The sequence below is a fragment of the Bombina bombina genome, chromosome 5 (genome assembly GCF_027579735.1).
Source record: "Bombina bombina isolate aBomBom1 chromosome 5, aBomBom1.pri, whole genome shotgun sequence".
NCBI classification, from domain to species: domain Eukaryota; kingdom Metazoa; phylum Chordata; class Amphibia; order Anura; family Bombinatoridae; genus Bombina; species Bombina bombina.
The window spans coordinates 866,133,943-866,154,160 of NC_069503.1; the positions used below are offsets into that span (position 1 = coordinate 866,133,943).

At 36.9% G+C, this 20,218-nt stretch overlaps 1 protein-coding gene across 1 annotated transcript in view; it reads left to right on the plus strand.

The window, feature by feature from the left end:
* The first annotated feature begins 577 nt into the window (after positions 1 to 577).
* RNF125 (ring finger protein 125) overlaps positions 578 to 20,218 on the plus strand; it is a 62,621-nt gene continuing 42,980 nt past the window's right edge. Inside the window, exons 1-2 of the mRNA XM_053715002.1 lie at positions 578 to 1,438; positions 15,461 to 15,614. Of these exons, the coding sequence (XP_053570977.1) occupies positions 1,308 to 1,438; positions 15,461 to 15,614 (285 nt within the window). The 5' untranslated portion in view covers positions 578 to 1,307. The remainder of the gene's footprint in view (positions 1,439 to 15,460; positions 15,615 to 20,218) is intronic.

Here is a 20,218-nt window from a genome sequence, read left to right on the forward strand (position 1 = left end):
AACATGCCAATATTATTTTATTATACTTTATTTATAAAGCGCCAACATATTCTGCAGCGCTGTCCATGTATACAATTAAAGGACTAGATCATATACTAGTTGCAAACCTAACACCTGGTAGTAACAATAAACATCTTCATAGATGATAATGGAGATTTTTATTGGAAGTTATATCCTGCATTGTTACATAGAGCAAAGTTACACTACAAACTACAAGCATTAGTGAAACAATAGGCTTAGGGAGTATGAGGAGACCAGTATCATATAGACTTGGTAATTAGGTGATTCATTAATATTTAAATGATACTGCTCACAGTGTTTAATTGTACAATTAATTTAATAAATGCATTTTGCTGTTGATGCATGCTAATTGGAAAATATACATCAGACTGTATAATGAATAAGAGCTGCCAATAAAGAAATGCATCTTTGCTACTGGAGCAAATGTGACAACAAGCTCCGCCTGCTAGTTAGTATCAGTCAGCAACAAGCACTTCTGTGGACAGGAGGAGGAGGTGGGGGACTAGGATCTAGCAGCCTGTTTCTCTTCTTTCCTGTGTCTCATATTACTGTTTAGTTTAGTCCTGGCACTGAGCACATGCTGCTTCTCAACAATAGCTCTCAGTGCTCATTGGTCAGAAAGTGCTGCCGCATGGAGATGTAACAGGAGCTGCAGCCAACAAGCGCTTCACATGCAAACTTATGGTCTGTACTATTTGCCTGAAGCCTGAGACCCTTCAGATGCGACTGAACAATTAAATGGTCTATATTCACAAACGACGATCTTCTGGGTGCCTGTAACTACTTGACGTGTATAATTAGGTGTCATTCTTAAAGAGGATATCCAGACTGCCAGCAGTCCCTTCTACTGTATAGAAAGTGGCTATACCAGCTGCCAGCAACTGAAGTTCGCAAAGAGAGTATCTCAGTTGCCATAACTGTTTCACTTCCTAAATAGGATATCCCAGAGGCTAATATCCATACAACGGCTTAAAGACAAAGAAAATTCTGATGTCAGGAGCCCCTTGATTCAACTAAAGGGTCGGTCTGTGAAACCCCAAACCCACAGAGGATATCCTTGTTGTTACTAACACATTAACTGCACATAGAGGATATTCCAGCTGCCAGAGAACCTGTGACATTTTAACCAGTTACTCCCCAAAGGGATAGATTTGCAACCAATAGCAGCTGTACAAACTGCAGACTAATTGTGCATCATCCTCAGCACAAAGGATTTACTTGAAGCCAGAACTCCACGCGTCTATTCTACCATCTCTATCACCAACAGGAACTCACTACATTTAGAGATGGGTTCTGTTCTAAGCAACGAAAGCAGCAGAGAGTCAAACTCGCAAGCAAAAGATACCAACATAAGTTTTGATTGTGCTGTGTGCTTGGAAGTGCTCAACCGACCCACCAGGACACGCTGCGGACATGTGTAAGTCCAGGTTACACCTGTGTGTTTTGTTTTCTGCGCTGTCAATGACCAATAATGTTAGGGAAGTCCTGAACTGATTTACTTACTGACAACATTTAATGCTGTAGCAGAATTTTGTATTACTTGTTACAGAAAGCACATTAGTGAATCAGACATAATTTAACCACTTAGCTGCCAGATAATGCAATGTAATAATCCACTGCACATTGAAGTGTTTCTGGTTTCCTTTCATTGTTCACTTTATTTGGGAAAATGATTTATCCATTATTCACTCCTATCAGAAGTTATTTTGATTTACTATTAGTGTGCTTGTGTACAACGATCACACTGTTGTTGTTGCTACGATCCTTTGTTAAAGAATGTACAGTAATGTGTCTGGGGACACATTACAGTTTCCAGCATTATCATGTGACCACAAGCTGTCTTTGTTTCTGTAAAGTTGCGCTGTGCTTATCTGGCTCCCTCATAGACAAAGTGTCTTGTGAGCATGCTTGTTACAGCAGGCTTCTTTGTTCCCCGTGTATGATATATTCTCATTGTTTATTTACAGCATATCTAATGGAGGAAAAAAAAGTTCTCGCCCTAAGTTTCAGATATGGCAACAGAACAATACACACTGATCCAGATACATAAAAAAGCTATGCCATTGTTATGTATCCTGTTCTTTGTCTTGTAAATGTATGTCAGTGTTTGTGATTTTTGTGACAGCCATACCTTGTTTTTTTAATTGTCATTCAATGGGTTATTCTAAGTAATATATATATATATATATATATATATATATATATATATATATATAATATACACTAATTGAAATATAGAACTCTTTATTCATTAATATAAATAGCATTTGATGTTTAAACTGTAAAAATATTTAATAGATAAAATTAACTTTTTTTTTAGTATTTCTAGTTTGTAGTAACACTAAAAACATAGCATTTTTAATAATAATAATAATAATAATAATAATAATAATAATAATTATTATTATTATTATAAAATATGTATATAAGTATTGTTAGGGCTGACATTTAGAATATATTTTTGTATAGACATGTGCTTTAAAGGAAGATAATAGTTTATTAATGCCCTAATTTTATTATTGCACACATGCCTACCCTTAACTATGTGTTTAACACATACAAAGGGGTTAAACACATAGTTAATATCTGCTGAGGAGCCACAGTGCATTGATATTCCTGAGCATGATTTGACTGGTGAACCAATAAGCAGTGGCATATGTTGTGCTATATGATAAACACAAAGGCAAGCTTTATTGTCACGATAAAATGCTCTAAATTATTATAGCATTTTATTATCACTCATTTTTATGTTTGTATGAAACACATTGTGCAACATTGTATATATTTGTAGTTCGTTTTATTATGTTTATCATTATTTTAAATGACTTGCGTTTTTTAAGGTGTTAAATGTATATAGAATAAGTAGTCATGTGGTTTAAAATGATGTTCAAAGTTTCATAGAGCAAAAAAAGACTAGTAACTCATACAATAGTTAATGTATAACACCCAGGCTGAGAAACACAGCTGTATTGTAAAGCTACATATATAACTACAGTAGTGAGGTAGATAATGCCCTTATTGTTGTCTATTCTCAGTTCATTTACTTGCATTTGTTCTGTGCATGCTTATTTACTTATACAGTTCTATCCAGATAGTACTTTCCAGTGATAAGAGTATAACAAAGAGAATACATTCTTTATATAACAAAAACTAGACATTTGATAGGATAGCCTGTCATTGGAAGCCCTGTGCTGATTGGTGCTAAGTATATGCCCTAATAATGAATCAGTGTTTAGAAATAAGTATTTACTGGCTCGGAAATATTAGACATAAAAACATAGAGTTTGACTGTAGATAAGAACCAGAAGGCAAATTTATTTTATGTGTATTGTAAAGTCACAGACTATTTCATAAAAAATGATTCTGGAAAAAGTGATTCAAACATTCCAGGAAAGATAAATTTGGACACCATTGAAAACATTTGGGTGGATGCTATTCTGGAGTAAAGGTCATAAAACACATGCTTTTGTTAGTGTCTGTGGTTATCAAGCATACACCTGATATATTCCGCTTGTCTCACCGATGGTCTATGAATACGGCGTGAAATTCAGCCGAAACGCGCCAAACCGCCTCTTTAACTCTGTTTTTCATGTTTTGGTAAATAAATAAACGTACTTTGTTTTTGCTCCTTTGAAGAAGACCTTGTTTTTGTTTCATATTCCCCTTGTATCATTGTTTAGTTCATTTGCCTAACTAAATTACTTTTACATTATATAGACAGATTGCTAAAATATTGAGCCCTATTTATCAAGGGGTCGGAGTGCCGTCTGCTGCAGGTTTGCAAAAGCCAACCTGTACCCGAGATTTAAGAAGCGGGGGTCATCAGACCACTGCTTCTCAAACCACTTTGTCACCTGTTATTTGGCGTATGTCAATTCCCCCTGACTTTTCCGACCAGGGAAATTGATGGCCCTTGCTAGTGCACAATTGACTGCGCACGAGCAGGGGGCGGCATTGCATACTAGCTGTAGTGTACAGTTGTAAATGTGTATAGCTTCACCCCTGTCCGCCTTACTTTCTTAAATCTGGCCCATTATATTTGAAGCATTTTAGCCATCATTAAGGATATAACCATTAAGACCACAACTTTCATCATTTATCAAAGTAGTTTTAAGGGTAGATTTATTAAGATGCATTCGCAGCATTTTGGGCTATGTGACGCGGGTTCACATAAGAGAGCTTGCAGCTACATATTGAAAAAAAACAGAAGTGGCTTCTTTTTATTCTCCACCACTTCAGAGGTGGCAAGATCAATAACCCTGATACTTGCTTGTTCAGAGCGATTGACATGCCCTGCTCTTGTGCAATTGGTTGTGCCAGAGCAGAGGGCAGCATTGTGATTGCAGGTGGACTGGTTAACTACTTGCAAATCTGTCCACCTGCAGGGATGGTGCATTTTGTCAATAGTAAATTACAGGGATATAAGTCAAAAATAAATTATCGCAATTCAGATTATAGGGACAGGCAAAAGTTAAACTTTCATGATTTAGATATACATTTTAATTTTAAACAACTTTCTAATTTACTTAAATGATCATATTTGATTTGTTCTCTTGGTATTCTTTGTTGTTGATTAATTGAAGGTAGGCTCAGGAGCAGCTGTGTAGGAGCTAGTTGATCATATTGGATGAGCCAATGACAAGAGGCATATATTTGGAACCACCAATCACCATCTAGCTCCTAGTAATGCACTGCTTCTCTTAAGTCTGCTTAGGTATTCTTTTCAACAAAGGCTACCAAGAAAACAAAGAAAATTTTACAATATGAGTAAAATAGAAAGTTGTTAAAAATTGAATCTTCTGTCTGATTTATGAAAGTTTATTTTTTACTTTACTGCCCGCTTTATTAAAAAAATTAAAAACAAAAAAAAATTTCAACTTTTTTTGTCAAATATACCTCTTTCTATAGGTATATATATTTTTAAATGTACTGTATCTTCTTTCCACAAGAACACACTGATTTAGGCTCAGGAGTGTGCACATATCTTGAGCACTGTATTGCAGAAGTGTTTGCAACAATGTTGAAGTACCAATGCCATAAAGTGCTCAAGAGACAGGAAGACTTGTGGAAAAGAGCTTCAACAAAGGATAGTTGCATGCTCTGTCTGAAATTTTAAAGGGACACTGAACCCAAATATTTTCTTTCGTGATTCAGATAGAGCAAGCAATTTTAAGCAACTTTCTAATTTACTCCTATTATCAATTTTTCTTCATTATTAGAAGACATCTAAGCTAAGGAGCCTGCCAATTTTTGTTTCAGACCCTGGACAGCACTTGTTTATTGGTGGGTGAATTTATCCACCAATCAGCAAGAACAACCCAGGTTGTTCACCAAAAATGGGGCGGCATCTAAACTTACGTTTTTGCTTTTCAAATAAAGATACCAAGAGAATGACGAAACATTGATAATGGGAGTAAATTAGAAAGTTGATTAAAATTGCATGCTCTACCTGAATCATGAAAGGAAAAAAATTGTGTTCAGTGTCCCTTTAATTATGACTTCTACGTCCCTTTAACATAAAACCATAAAAAGTGGTGACATTATGATGAGTAATTGATGACCAACTACTTATGAGTATTATAGTATGAACAATTTGTTATTAAATAAATGTTGCAAATTGTTCTGTTTTTATAAGCTTTCATGTTCCTTGCTAGTTTGATGTTACACAATATTGTCACAAATTTACAATTGTGATAATCATTATTAAAGGGACACTGAACCCAAATTTTTTCTTTCGTGATTCAGATAGAGCATGCAATTTTAAACAACTTTCTAATTTACTCCTATTATCATTTTTTCTTCGTTCTCTTGCTTTCTTTATTTGAAAAATAAGGCATCTAAGCTATTTTTTGGTTCAGAACCATGGAAAGTAATTGTTTATTGGTAGGTGCATTTACCCACCAATCAGCAAGAACAACACAGTGTGTTCACCAAAAATGGGCCGGCATCTAAAATTACATTCTTGCATTTCAAATAAAGATACCAAGAGAATGAAAAGAATGTGATAATAGGAGTAAATTAGAAAGTTGATTAAAATTGCATGCTCTATCTGAATCACGATAGAAAAAATTTGGGGTCAGTGTCCCTTTAATGTAGAAAATTGTTAATTGTTATCTGAATCACGATAGAAAAAATTTGGGTTCAGTGTCCCTTTAATGTAGAAAATTGTTAAAACTGGAGCCACAATAAAATATCAGTCAATTAAGAAATGGTAGCATCTGCTTATAGTTTTTGCCAAGGTTGCATTGGTAATTAGTTCAAACAATGTTAAATTTATGTGTGCTGCGCCAACATATAACCGTGTTTGAACAGCTGCTGAGTCACCATATGTTTGGGTTTATATTGCTCTTATGTCTGGTGATATATTTCTATCCTTTTATTAATTGACACATTTGTTTCAATTTTTCTATATTCAATAAACTACCATTCTAAATTTACTTTTGAATGTTGTATTGTCTTTTAAGGTCTTGAAAACTTGTCTTTTATGAAGCATGTCATTCTCCTGGGAAAAACACCCAACTAAATTAATGTAAGCCAATTAACTAATTGAGAAGTGCAAGTAAATCATATTCACTAATCTGGATTAAATTAATAATGATTATATATACTTCCCTTGGATTAACATTTCCTTGGTAGTGATTCTGTTTCCAACAAGGAAATGATATAATCAGTAATAACATTGCCTATTTCCTGGCAAAAACAAAAAAGTAACAATGAGAGAGTGGAATTTCAGCACAAAGATGCCAAAAAAGAAATTACAAACCATTTAACCCAAAGCATTGACATAATTTAAATGCAGCATTAAATAAAACACACCGAACACATTCAGTATTTCCCTTGTAAATTTCAGCTATTATAGCTATTCATTACTTTCATAAATGCATATTTTGCATTGGTTAGGAAGTGACAGCCTGGTTATAATGTTTTGTTTCATGTTCTACACAATAGAAGCTTTTTCGTGTTGTACAGATGCCTGCTGCTCACGTCACCTTGTAGACAGGCTGCCTTGTCATGCAAATAATACAAGCAGCTGGCAACAACACGCACAGTACATGATTGGCCAATACTTTTTGTAGTCAATATACATTATGATCCCCTTCCAGTTTGTTCCTATAAAGTTGCTTCAAGAATTACATTATCTAATTTATCTATCATCTATCTATCTATCTATCTATCTATCTATCTATCATCTATCTATCTATCTATTTTAAACTCATGATGAGTCAGATGTCTTTAAGCACAAAGTGGAATATTATTTTAATATTTTGAAGAATACGTAAAGATTACTTTTAGCTCATAAAGTGGATTACAAGTGGAGCGCTAATTTATTGCACAATTTACAGCCAGCTAACGGTAGCAATTAGCACTCCGAAAATTAACCAGAGATCAGATCTCTGTTTAATTTTCTAAATGTGCCCCAATTGCCCCCAAATTTCCGCACTCCAGCTGAAACGGGTAAGTCCGAAGCTTACACAGGTTTTTTTAATCTAATTTTTAAAATACTTAATAAAATGATGTTTTAACCAGCAACAGCAAAATATGTTTTTCTTTTTTCCGTCAAATTTCAGTGTAAGGTTGTTTCTTTTATTAAAAAAATGTATTTTTTTTTTAAAATAAAAAATAACTGCACAAAGCAGTTGTTAAGGGTTAAAGTGAGTGGGTGCGGTGTGTTAGAAAAAAGATTTACATTGCAGTCTATGGGGAACTGTGTGCTTATATACATATATATTTATGTTTTGACATGTGTATATACACATATTAACACATACATTTATATGTATATATTCATATACATATATAGTTACATTTGCTGCCCATCGCTGCGCAACTTACTCTCTCAGTAATCTAGCTCTCTGTCTTTACTTCGCAGTGTGAGATTCCTTCTAGGGTATATGTAAGTGCCTATATACTACCATATGCATATATTTTAAATAATTATGACAGAAACCCCCCCAAAACTAACTGACAGTAGACTTAATAATATGGTAGATATTCTGACAACATCTGGAACATATTTAGTACCAACACATACCTTGAGATCATGAGAGGATGCATAATGTGATAATGCCTCTAATTTCTACATATGTTTCTAATAAACAAAGCAGTGATTGCTAATTGTGCTAAAAGTGTCACTGTAGATATTATTTTTTAACACCTTAACCACCAGAGAGGGCTGCAACACATTCCTGTGCCTTATTCTACATCCCCCTGTAGCAGGCAAAGGGTTAAAAAATAATCTGCAAATCCATCCCACTGCCCAGTTGCATTTCCTGTGGTAAAGAAAAAACATAATAATTTATGTTAGTCCAGTGTTTCTTAGCTCCAGCATTATAGAAAAACCCAATGTCTTGGATTTCACATTGTCAGTGCTTTAGTTTGATTGCAACAAATGAATATTGATTTTGATTCCTAAGATAGCTTTATGCATATCACAAACAATCTTAAATTCCATAGCAGTACTTGCACGTGCCACCTCTATTGAAGGTTAGCACTTGTATTGAGTCACCCATACTCATAGCATAAATTTGAAATCCTGGCCTATTGGGTATTTCTGAGTATTGGAGACAAGAATCACTGTACTAGTCAACATAATCTTATTTTCATTCTTAAATGCTCCACCTAACATGAAAGATTTTCATTCCACCACCAGCAGTTGTTTTTGTTGAAATCATAATTGCAAACTGATAAGGATATGTTCAGCCAATAGTCATTTTCACATTGTCCAGGAGAAAACCAAACATATACAAAGCTCTTATATTTTACCTTTTAGTTTACACAATCTTCCTTTTTTCAACAAAATAGTTTTCTTTTCATCAGAAATGCAAGACAATAAGAATATATCATTTTGCGAGCGGTGAGCTTTCTCTCCAGTGAAATTTCTTGTGTTATTCTGTGTCCCATAGTCACTGTGTATAAGATCTTCCAACTATTTAGTGAATGTGTTGCCTTAGAATATCCTTCCTGAGTTCCTAAATATCTAAACTTATTAAAATTCATCATATCAACTATTACTTTAAGTAAAGTGGCTTTTTATTGTACATGACTGAAATGGAAGGATACATTTTAGTTTTCTCTGTCAACAAAATAAATGTTCCTTTGTTTATTTTTCACTCATGTAAGCAGTTTATTATCCTCACGTAAATTCTTACAACTGTGGTGAACAACATAATTTATAATATATGGAAACAACATTACGCCAAGTACCAACATCTGTAATACTATGGTCCAAAATGTTGTTGTTTTTTGTTTTTTCAAACACATGAGAATTCAGGTGTCAGCAAATACAGGGCTTTGTTTCATACTGTACACATTCTGTAAAACATTTGTTGTTTTCCTAAACCATTTTTTCCCTTTACACCCACTGCCTAAGTGACCTGACTGATCTTGAAACAATCTATTTTCCGTCAGTATATTTCCAGCTGTCAAGTGCTGCTCAATCATCATATAAACTTACAGTGAAAAGTATGGATTTTATTTTCCAGGACATTGCATGGGAAAGCTGCATTATTAGATATAATTGCTAGTAAGATAAAGGCACAATGTACCCAGGCAAGCAGATGCACTCAGGCATGACCCTGCAGGATCACTCTTTCAAGCAGGCTGGGCTCCCACCCACACTGGGAGGTTGATTTCTAGTATTGCCTATTGCTTACATAGCTTTTCTATAGCTATTACTGTAGTATTAAAGTGTAGGTGGTGTTTCAAAAGGCAAAAACAGTTATTTCAAATGACAAAATAAAGAAAAGGAGCTATTTGTAAACAATTTAATGCACTGTGGGTGCAATTGACAATTGTGAACACATTCATGGGGAAAACATTTACAGTACGTCTTTTTAAGCTATTTTTCAGCAAAAGCACACAGTTAAAAAGAAAACTATTCAATTTACTTCTTTTACCAAATACACTTGGTATCCTATGTTAAAACTTAGCTCTTCTCCATGAGAGCATACTGAGATAGGTTTAGTTTAATGCACCTGTCTTGAGAACTATACACATTCCTGAACCTACCTAGGTATTCTTTTATAGAAATGAGTTATTTTAATGACAGCTTTCAAAACATTTATTTAGTACAATGGTATTATGCAATGCTCTAATGCAGGGCTCTTTAAACCACGGGTCGGGGCCCATTACTGGGTTGCAACATCATGTTTACTGAGTCGCGACTTGTGTGTGTGTTATAGGATAGTGTCTGGGGTGTGTGTTATATGAGAGTGTGTGTGTGTGTTGTATGAGATTATGTGTGGTGTGTGTGTTATATGAGAGTGTTTGGGATGTGTGTGTGTTATATAAATGTATCTGTAGTGTGCGTGTGTGTGTGTTGTATGAGAGTGTGTGGTGTCCGTGTGTGCTATATAAATGTATCTGTAGTGTGTGTGTGTGTTGTATGAGAGTGTGTGGTGTGTGTGTTGTATGAGAGTGTGTGTGGTGTGTATGTGTGTGTTGTATTAGAGTGTGTGGTGTCCGTGTTTGCTATATGATAGGATCTGTAGTGTGTGTGTGTGTTGTATGAGAGTGTGTGGTGTCCGTGTTTGCTATATGATAGGATCTGTAGTGTGTGTGTGTGTTGTATGAGTGTGTGTGGTGTCCGTGTGTGCTATATGAATGTATCTGTAGTGTGTGTGTGTGTGTGTGTGTGTGTTGTATGAGAGTGTGTGTGTTATTACCTTTTACAACACCTTTAAGTTTGACTATGATCAGGAATAAATCACACACACATTTTAGTCGTTTTGCCAAAAATTGCAGCTATCTTGTTGTATATTACTTCAGAAATTTTCAGACCAAGCATAAAAAAGGGTAATAAAGGTATGTGCTATCATGGCACTGGGTCTTGGTAAAAAAAAGTTTGAAGAACTAATACATATATTAAAATGTCTTCAATGTTCCTTTAAGTCATTTTATTGAGTACATTTTAAGTTGTATGACCCTTTAACATGCATATTTGACATTTAAAGGGACAGTCTAGGCCAAAATAAACTTTCATGACTCAGATAGAGCATGTAATTTTAAACAATTTTCCAATTTACTTTTATCACCAATTTTGCTTTGTTCTCTTGGTATTCTTAGTTGAAAGCTTAACCTAGGAGGTTCATATGCTAATTTCTTAGACCTTGAAGGCCACCTCTTTTCAGAATGCATTTTAACAGTTTTTCACCACTAGAGGGTGTTAGTTCAGGTATTTCATATAGATAACACTGTGCTTGTGCACGTGAAGTTATCTGGGAGCAGGCACTGATTGGCTAAACTGCAAGTCTGTCAAAAGAACTGAAATAAAGGGGCAGTTTGCAGAGGCTTAGATACAAGATAATCACAGAGGTTAAAAGTATATTAATATAACTGTGTTGGTTATGCAAAACTGGGGAATGGGTAATAAAGGGATTATCTATCTTTTAAAACAATAACAATTCTGGTGTAGACTGTCCCTTTAATTATTTACATACTGAAAGATTATTTAATTTCAGCTTTGAATGTAACTAATTGTATTAGCTACTTTATGATTATTTTGAAAATAATCATAAAGTAGCTAATTAATATTTTGAAATACAGTTGCACATGATTATGAAATATACCCTTTCAATGAAGTCTATTCTGTCTGCCCTTCATTTTTTACATCAATGTTATTCAATACAAAGGGTTTTTCATTGCTGAGTTTTTCTTTCATTTTAATAACTTGTCTAAAACCCTGGCAAACTGATAGTATTTTTGAATGTAAACACTGGTCTGAATCACAAAGAGAATTGGGATTCAAAGGTTGCACTTATCTAGCACTTCAATTCCCCTAAGAGTATCAGACATCCAACTAAGCGAAGAAGAACCAATGGGTAGGGTTCTCTAATTAAAACATAACTTTTATTGTTACAAAAAAATATATAAAATCATTGTGTGAGTGTGTGTAATTTAAAAACACATAGAAACTCGAGTCTGCATTAATATTGCAAGTGAGTAGCGTGGGGTAGCTTCCTGGAGTATATTTCACTTAACAAATATGTTTAAAGGACTATTAAGTTGGTATAATATAATGTACTTTGTGTTGGAATACAGAATCTTCCAGCTTTAAGTAAATACAATGTTTTTATAGTAAGTATTGTATTTACTTAAAGGGACAGTACACTGTAAAATTGTTTTTCCATAAATGTATTTTCAATGACTTGTTATACCAACTGCAGAGTATAAAATATTTGAGAAATTGCATTTTCGGGTTTATTTGTGTATCTGAAGTAGCTGGTTTTGTGCTTTGAAACCACAGCCTATTACAATGGGTTGAGCTTCAGGTAATATCAGATCTCATTATGTTATCACTTTTATGTACACAGACTTGCTTCCTTATCTTATATTTGTCTGGAACACCAAAGCTCAATACATAGAGAGAACAATGGAAAATTATCATTTTATTACTTAACTATCATGCCCCCCGCTGAGGGTGTAATCTCTTCTGCTGGCTGTGTTTACTTAGGCTATTCAATAGCGTATACGCCAGTATCAAAACTTTCAGTATAGGTTGGGAAACCACAAGCTAAATCAGCTATTTCAAATGCTGAAATAGGAGTAAAGGATCCCCTTGCAACCAATTTAATACACTCTAGCAGGTAAAAAGGATAATTGGGAATAATTTAAAGGGGAGAAAGTTTTTGGGTGAACTGTCCCTTTAAAGCTGAATAAACTGTTAAACTGTTTAAGAGGGTCCTATAAACTGTATACAGTATCATGAAACTTTAAAAGGGACAGCACTCTCAGTACTGTTATCTACAGGGATACATTTATGCCCTTTTGGAAAATAAACCATAGAGCTACTTATTTCAATATTGGAAGATTCTGTATTCCAACACAAAGTACATTATATTATACCAACTTAATAGTCCTTTAAACATATTTGTTAAGTGAAATATACTCCAGGAAGCTACGCCCACGCTACTCACTTGCAATATTAATGCAGACTCGAGTTTCTTTTTTTTTTTTTTTTTAACTTTTATTTTATAGTAAAGATAATATATTACAATAATCAATGTGAAAAATACATCACAATGAATAAAATATTCCATATACAGTTTAAACATTAACAGTCCGTGTCAAGGTAAGGGTCAACAAATCCCCTTACAATAGTGATTTACATAATAAAGATAATCCAAAATTTAGACAATCAACCAGAGTTTATCCTATGTGTATCAAAGTCTAAAAAACATACTACACATTGTGCAAATTTGTGATCATTTTTCATCTTTACTTCTTTTAATAATTAATATCACTCCCAGGCATTCACACATCACACATAACAAAAAAAAAAAAAAAAAAAAAAAAAAAAGGGGAAATCCGCAGCTCTCTCGTCTCCCGCCCCACCTAATCCCCTGACCCAGAATCTGACGCCCAATCTCCAGGGAAATGGCCAGCTAAAATGTTTACTATAACATACTCCGAGTCTCTGAGAGGTTTAATTAACTTTTTCTGAAGTGCGAGAGGACAAGATCTCACAAGTGTTTCCCATTTTTTGAAGAATGTAGGAAGATATTTATCTTGTGGATAGGGAATATTGAATTGCTCTGTTGTGAAATGGTTAACCATAGCACTTTTAAATTGTTTCATGGTAGGTGCAGAAGAAGCTTTCCACTGTTTAAAAATAAGATTCCGAGCTGTTAGGATTATCGTATTTATCAAATTGTAATTCTTGGTTATTCCCTGAAATTTCACCAAAAAGAAAACATCCATTGGGGATACTTTATGATCTAATTTCAAAATTACTGTCATCCAGTAGGATATTTTCTTCCAGTATTGATGGATTTTGGGGCAACTCCAGAGACAGTGGAATAGATCTGCACTTAATGAGGAACATCTAGGACAGAGGACTCTTGATTTATACCATTTGGAGAGAACAGCAGGAGTAAGATATCTTTTAAGAGCAATTTTTATCTGCGACTCTCTCCACGAAGTCGGTACCCAGACTCGAGTTTCTATGTGTTTTTAAATTACACACACGCACACAATGATTTTATATAATTTTTGTAACAATAAAAGTTATGTTTTAATTAGAGAACCCTACCCATTGGTTCTTCTTCGCTTAGTTGAATGTCTGATACTCTTAGGGGAATTGAAGTGCTAGATAAGTGCAACCTTTGAATCCCAATTCTCTTTGTGATTCAGTGTGTACAAGTTGTTTCGTTGCACAAGCACTCTAACTCACAAGGTATATCCACAGTCAAACCTGATGGAGCATCCCCACCCAATTTCAGTAGTGCTTATGCTATTTCTCTTTGAATAGTATTTTATAATGGTTTTGTAATGCTACATAAGCATTAACATATTGTATACAGCCCTTTCAAAATTTGGGGCGCAGCTGATTTTTTACATTTTATCTCTACTGGGCCAGTGCATAGAAAATGTATACAACATAATTTAAGTAAGGCGCATTACACAGTAAATTATTGCACAATTTCCATAAACCTAGGTAGACAAAAAAAAAAGACAATATGTTGAATCAAATTCCTCCCTATGTTCATCAGTTGGCAGTATGGTTTACCAGGTGTCCAATATTCAACTGGACAGTCCAATATTTCAGTAAGTTGTCATGTAAATCTATACAAAAACTGGGAACTTAAACGCCCAGTTTTCTATAGTCCCATGAGGGGCAGATAAATTTGAAAGATGCCTTACGTCTATATACATTTGTTACAAATATGGCGCTGTGCATGTACTGTGTTTGTTACTAGCAGTCAAGGAAAACCCCTGCCTTATCTGTTACTGGCAGTCTCAGATAATTATAAAAATAATGCTCTGTGTGTGTTACGTGCAGCCACTATGGTAAAAACACTGCTCTGTGTGTTCTACTGGCAGTCAAATGGGGTTATGTCACTGCTGTGTATGTTACTGGCAGCCAAAGCAGAATTGTTTTTGTTTGTCTGTTACTGGCAGCCAAGGGGATACAATCACTGCTCAGCTGTGAAAAATATGTATGGTGGGCGGTCAATGTTGGGGCACAATGTAGAACTTTGGGGAAGGGCCATTGTGTGACTCCCACCTACTACTAGTGGTTAGTCACCTATTGGTCATCCAGTATTCTTGTGATGGGCAGCTAGCCAGGGGTAGAAATACCTTTAGTGCAGCTGGTGCGGTAGCACCAGGGCCCGAGAGCTGGGGGCCCATAGCAACCAGTCTATATATAGGCATATGCAGAATATGTAAAGCCTAATGCAAGGGGGCCTTTAATTAGAGCAGGTTGCATATCAATCTATCTATCCTCAAAATCATTATACAGACCAGCATGTATATTATTACTATTGCTTACTACTGAGTTAGGTTTGGGGGGCCCAAAAATCATTTTGTACCAAGGCCCTCTGTTGAGTAGGTCCAATACTGGCAGGCTGTATGGATGCTTGGGCTTAGGCAAAATGGCACTTTGTCTGTGCAATTCTGATCTAACAGTTCTAATGACCTGCCTATTTGTGTCCCCTAGGTTTTGTCAAACTTGTATTAAAGCGAGTTTGCGCAATAATGCTTATGCATGTCCGTACTGCCGGTCTCACTTGTCTTCTGAAGGAACTCCAGCATCTGACATAGTCAAGAAAATGAAAACTGTTTTTCAGAACTGTGAAGAATGTGAAGAAAAGGTATGTGGCAACCTTCAACTACATCAACCTAGAGTAGCAATGATTATACAAAATAATTTCCCTACTTTTTAGTTGCATCATTGAAAACACTATACTTAAATGTACTAAATTGTACAGCACTGGCTGTTTAAAACAAAAGTATTCATAAGAAACAACACCATATTGTTCTGACAACATATAACAGTTAGCCAAACCTATAGGGCCATTATAGCTGTGAGAATAAAGTTATTTTCTTATGTAAAAGAGGTGGAATGCTATTTGTTTTAGCCCTATAATTCTTCTAAAGCCTCTGCAATTATTCTGATACATCCCACAATCAGGAGCAATCCTCCCAATAGGCACTACATTATCTGTACTCTCAAAAACTACCACAATACCTGAGCAGGCAGTATATTCTTTATTAAAGGGGCATGAAACACAACATTTTGCTTTCATGATTCAGATAGAGCATACACTTTTAAACAACTTTCTAATTTACTTGTGTTATCACATTTCCTTTATTCTCTTGGTATCTTTTGTTAAAAAGCAGGGATGGAGGTTCAGGAGCATGCACATGTCTAGAGCACTATATGGCAGCACTATTTCCTGCCATGTAGTGCTCCAGACACCTACCTAGGTATCTCTTCAACAAATAATCCCATGTGAACTAGCAAATTTGACAATAGAAATAAATTGGAAACTTTTTAAAAATTGTATGCTCTGTCTGAATCCCAAAATATTTTTTTTGGATTTAATATCCCTTTTAGAATCTATTAAATGATAAAATGACCTACTCTGCAGAAAATCTTTAAGGTTTTCATTGTGAGATTAAAGGGGTGTAAATGTGAATAATATGACACGACTATGGAATTTTAGTAAACTTTGCAATATAAATGCAGGTGAAAGTCTCATTTATCCTTTTTTTCTTAACTTCAAGAGCAGCTTCTGGGCCTGGAATCTAGGGCGCGATCCGATATACGGCGTAGTTTTCAGCGCAAGCGAGGGAACCTGCGCCGCCCGTTATTTCACCTCGCACATCGGGCTATCCAATATACGCCGCGGTCAGATGCTAAAGTAGCGTAAGTAGAACAAACTGGCGTTTTTCCGGAAAGTGCGCAAATACACATTTTAGTCGTCACAAGTACTTACACCAGTCTTTTGTTCGCGTAAAGTCTCAATAAAGTGTAGTTTTATGCAAATTTGGCTAAGACTCGTAAAAATTACCCGATACTCCATATAAAACTGCGCAACGTAATTACGCTATTCAAAAGTCATATATAAACCCATGCAAAGCCTCCATTTTCTTCAGTGTGTTTGGATGGTTCGTTGAGCTACAGCACACTACAGTGAGTTTAGAATTAGTAAGAGTAGTGAGAGAGGCGCAGCATAATAGTAAGTTAAGTCAGATTTTTGTTTGGGTAAGCTTGTACATTTACTTACACTTATTTTCACATATTGCACACATATTGCATACATACATATACAAAATACACAACACTTTTTTTTTCTAACACCTCACACATTTTATTTCAATTTTACAGTGTGATAGGCTGAGTGTTTGGTTGTGATTGTGTGTGATTGAACTGGGAGTGAGTGTGAGTGTTTGAGTGTGTGTAGTTTGAGGATGGCAGGGAGAGGTAGGGCGGAGGGGAGGAGGGGAGCGGAGTTGCAGGGAGAGGAGTTGCAGGGAGAGGAGTATTGTAGCGGACAGGAGGAGCAGCGGGGTCCCCGTCAAGGAGTTAGTGGAGTGGGGAGAGGGAGAGTTAGAAGGGATGATGGGAGGGGAGATGCCCAGAGACCAGGCACACTTAGAAGAGGGACAGAGGGTGCACATGGGGACAGAAGGGGGGAGGAGGGAGAGGATAGGGAGGAACCCACACCAGGGACATCCCAGGGAGGAAGCCAGGTGGCCACAGAGGAGGAGCGCATGAGATGCCCAAACTTCTCATTTGATGAGAATGTTGCGCTAGTCCAGTCCATCATGGACAACCAAGTGCCCTCTTTGGCCAGGAGAAGGGCAGAGGCGTTGCCCGAAGGCGTAAGGAAGCATGGTTGGTGGTAGAGGAGGCTGTAAACAGTGTGGCCCCGCAGAGGAGGACTGTCGAGGGATTTAAAAAAAGGTGAAACGATTGCAAGAGGCAGGTGAAAGAGAAGATGGGCTAGGAAGTCATGCACCAGAGGGGAACAGGCGGTAGTCCACCCTTGGAAGCAGAATACAACGTCTGGCAGGAGATGATACGCAGCTCCCTGAATATCACAGCAGTCCGTGGACTTCCAGGGGCTCATGACTCAGGGGTTGCAACCACAGCACCTCATGCTGGTGAGTAACATCCCACACACCAGTATGATATGTATTTGAGATATAACATCCTTTAATGTCACACATTCATGTACACAATGAGGAGCATGGTATTTGGCCTACTAACAAAAACATCTACAATTATATTTGACAAACACAATGCAATTCATGATATGAGGTGGAATAGTGCAATACTAACATGTCTCAGATTAACACAGGCCACAAGCCACATGTTGAGTTTTTAGTAAATGGACACTATAGCCATCACAATACTTTTAGCTCAGAAAGCAGGTTCTGTGCCTACATCAGGCTAAAGTAAATTGTGTGACCATAGTGTCACTTAGAACACATTTCCTCCATCACTGACATGTACACATAACTATTGTATGAAACACATACCTGGATACTGTGCAGATTAAAATCCCTCATATCACAAATCACATTGTGCACATGCATGTTATACAGTTTGACATGAGAATGAGTATTGTCCCTAGCATGTATCAATGTATATTGTATGCCCACATGGACATATATATGACTGTACTAATCCCTATCATCATTTGACTCCTCCTCAGAACCTCCTGTCACCAGGCTGCAAACTGGCATGCCGCCACCTCCACCACCACCACCAGTCACAGGCATGCAGCCACCTCCACCACCAGTCACAGCCATGCAGCCACCTCCACCACCAGTCTTCAGGCAGCAACATGGACATTATGCTCCCAGGCATCAGCAGGGTTGGATTGCCTCCGTTGAGGACCCAGAAGTGATGCCACCACCATTGGTATACGACCCCTAGCAAGATACCTGGCCTGAGGAATATCCTTTTGGCTTTGAGGGGGAGCAAAGTCACCCACGAAGGGTCGATGTCTTTACCCCCCCCCCCCAACACAATATCAGGCCAGTCATGGCTTTTCCACACAGGGGATGTTGCAGGGTATGCAAACTGGACAGGCTGAGTGGTTACACACTAGTCGTCAATGGGACTACCAATCCAGCCTGAGAGCTCCACCATCCGCTTCCCTTGGGAGAGCTCCACCATCCACTTCCCTTGGGAGAGCTCCACCATCTGCTTCCCTTGGGAGAGCTCCACCATCCGCTTCCCTTGGGAGAGCTCCACCATCCTCAGATGAGCATATAGCTGAGGTTGTCCCTGAAGCACCAGCAGCTGAAGTTATCCATGAAGCAGATGCAGCTGAAGTTGTCCATGAAGCAGATGCAGCTGAAGTTGTCCATGATGCACCAGCAGCTGAAGTTGTCCCTGAAGCACCAGCAGATAGAGCAGAACCTGCACCTAGAATCACTGCTGCTCAAGAGCCTGTAGATCCACTGTATTCCCCCCTGGGCGAGGAATACATTTCACTCCAGAGGAGGCTCATAACAAGCTGCGAGTGCATTCAAAGAGGCCAACAGAGGTTTCATAGGAGCCAAGAGAGGTTACTCAAGCGTAGCTGCAGAGGGACATTGCGGCCTCATTAAATGGAATTGTCCAAAATCAGTCTCAGATGATGAGAATCCAGTCTGATATGCAGATACAGATGGACAATAGATGGCGGGAACAAAACCAACTCTTGGGTGTGTTGGTTGAGCACTTCACACACCAGCAGGACACTGCCTCCAGCCTTTCATCTGTGGCCAGCACTCCAGCAGAATCATCTGAAGCTTCCCAAACCAGGAGAACCAGGAAATCCACTCCAGTCACCTCTACCCCCTCATCCAAGAAGCTGAAAAAAATAAATATTCTTATAGTTCACCATAAATCTTGTCCTCTGTTATTTACCATATAATTGTCATCCACATCCATGTGAGGGGTGTTTTAGTACACTAAAATGGAAATGGCCCAAAAAAGGTAATATTATCCTGTTTCTAACATATTCTTGTACTATAACTCCCATCCACAATAGTTGTTTCTGAAGGGTACATATAGTAATATTCACTTGTAAGATGTAAATCAATGTATCTCACATCCAATATAAATTGACCCATTGGTATATATAGTAGTGGTGTTACTGATAGGGTGGGCATTATCAGGTGTTTTAAGTCTGCAGGTGAGAGGTTGTGGGGTGTGTGATTGGTTTAACACAATTGCAAAGAGGCAGCTTACAGGAAGGTGTTAGAAACTAAGAATACCAAGAGAACAAAGCAAGTGTTCAAATTAAATCTGAAAGTAGTTTGAAATAACATGCCCTATTTAAAAGAAGAAGGTTTTCTTTGGACTTGACTGTCCCTTTATATATTTTGGCATCAGTGCCAAGCTGTGTTAGCATTAGAATAAATTACACTCCAGTGGGTTCTAAAGAGATGAAGGTAATCCAATTGAAAGTAA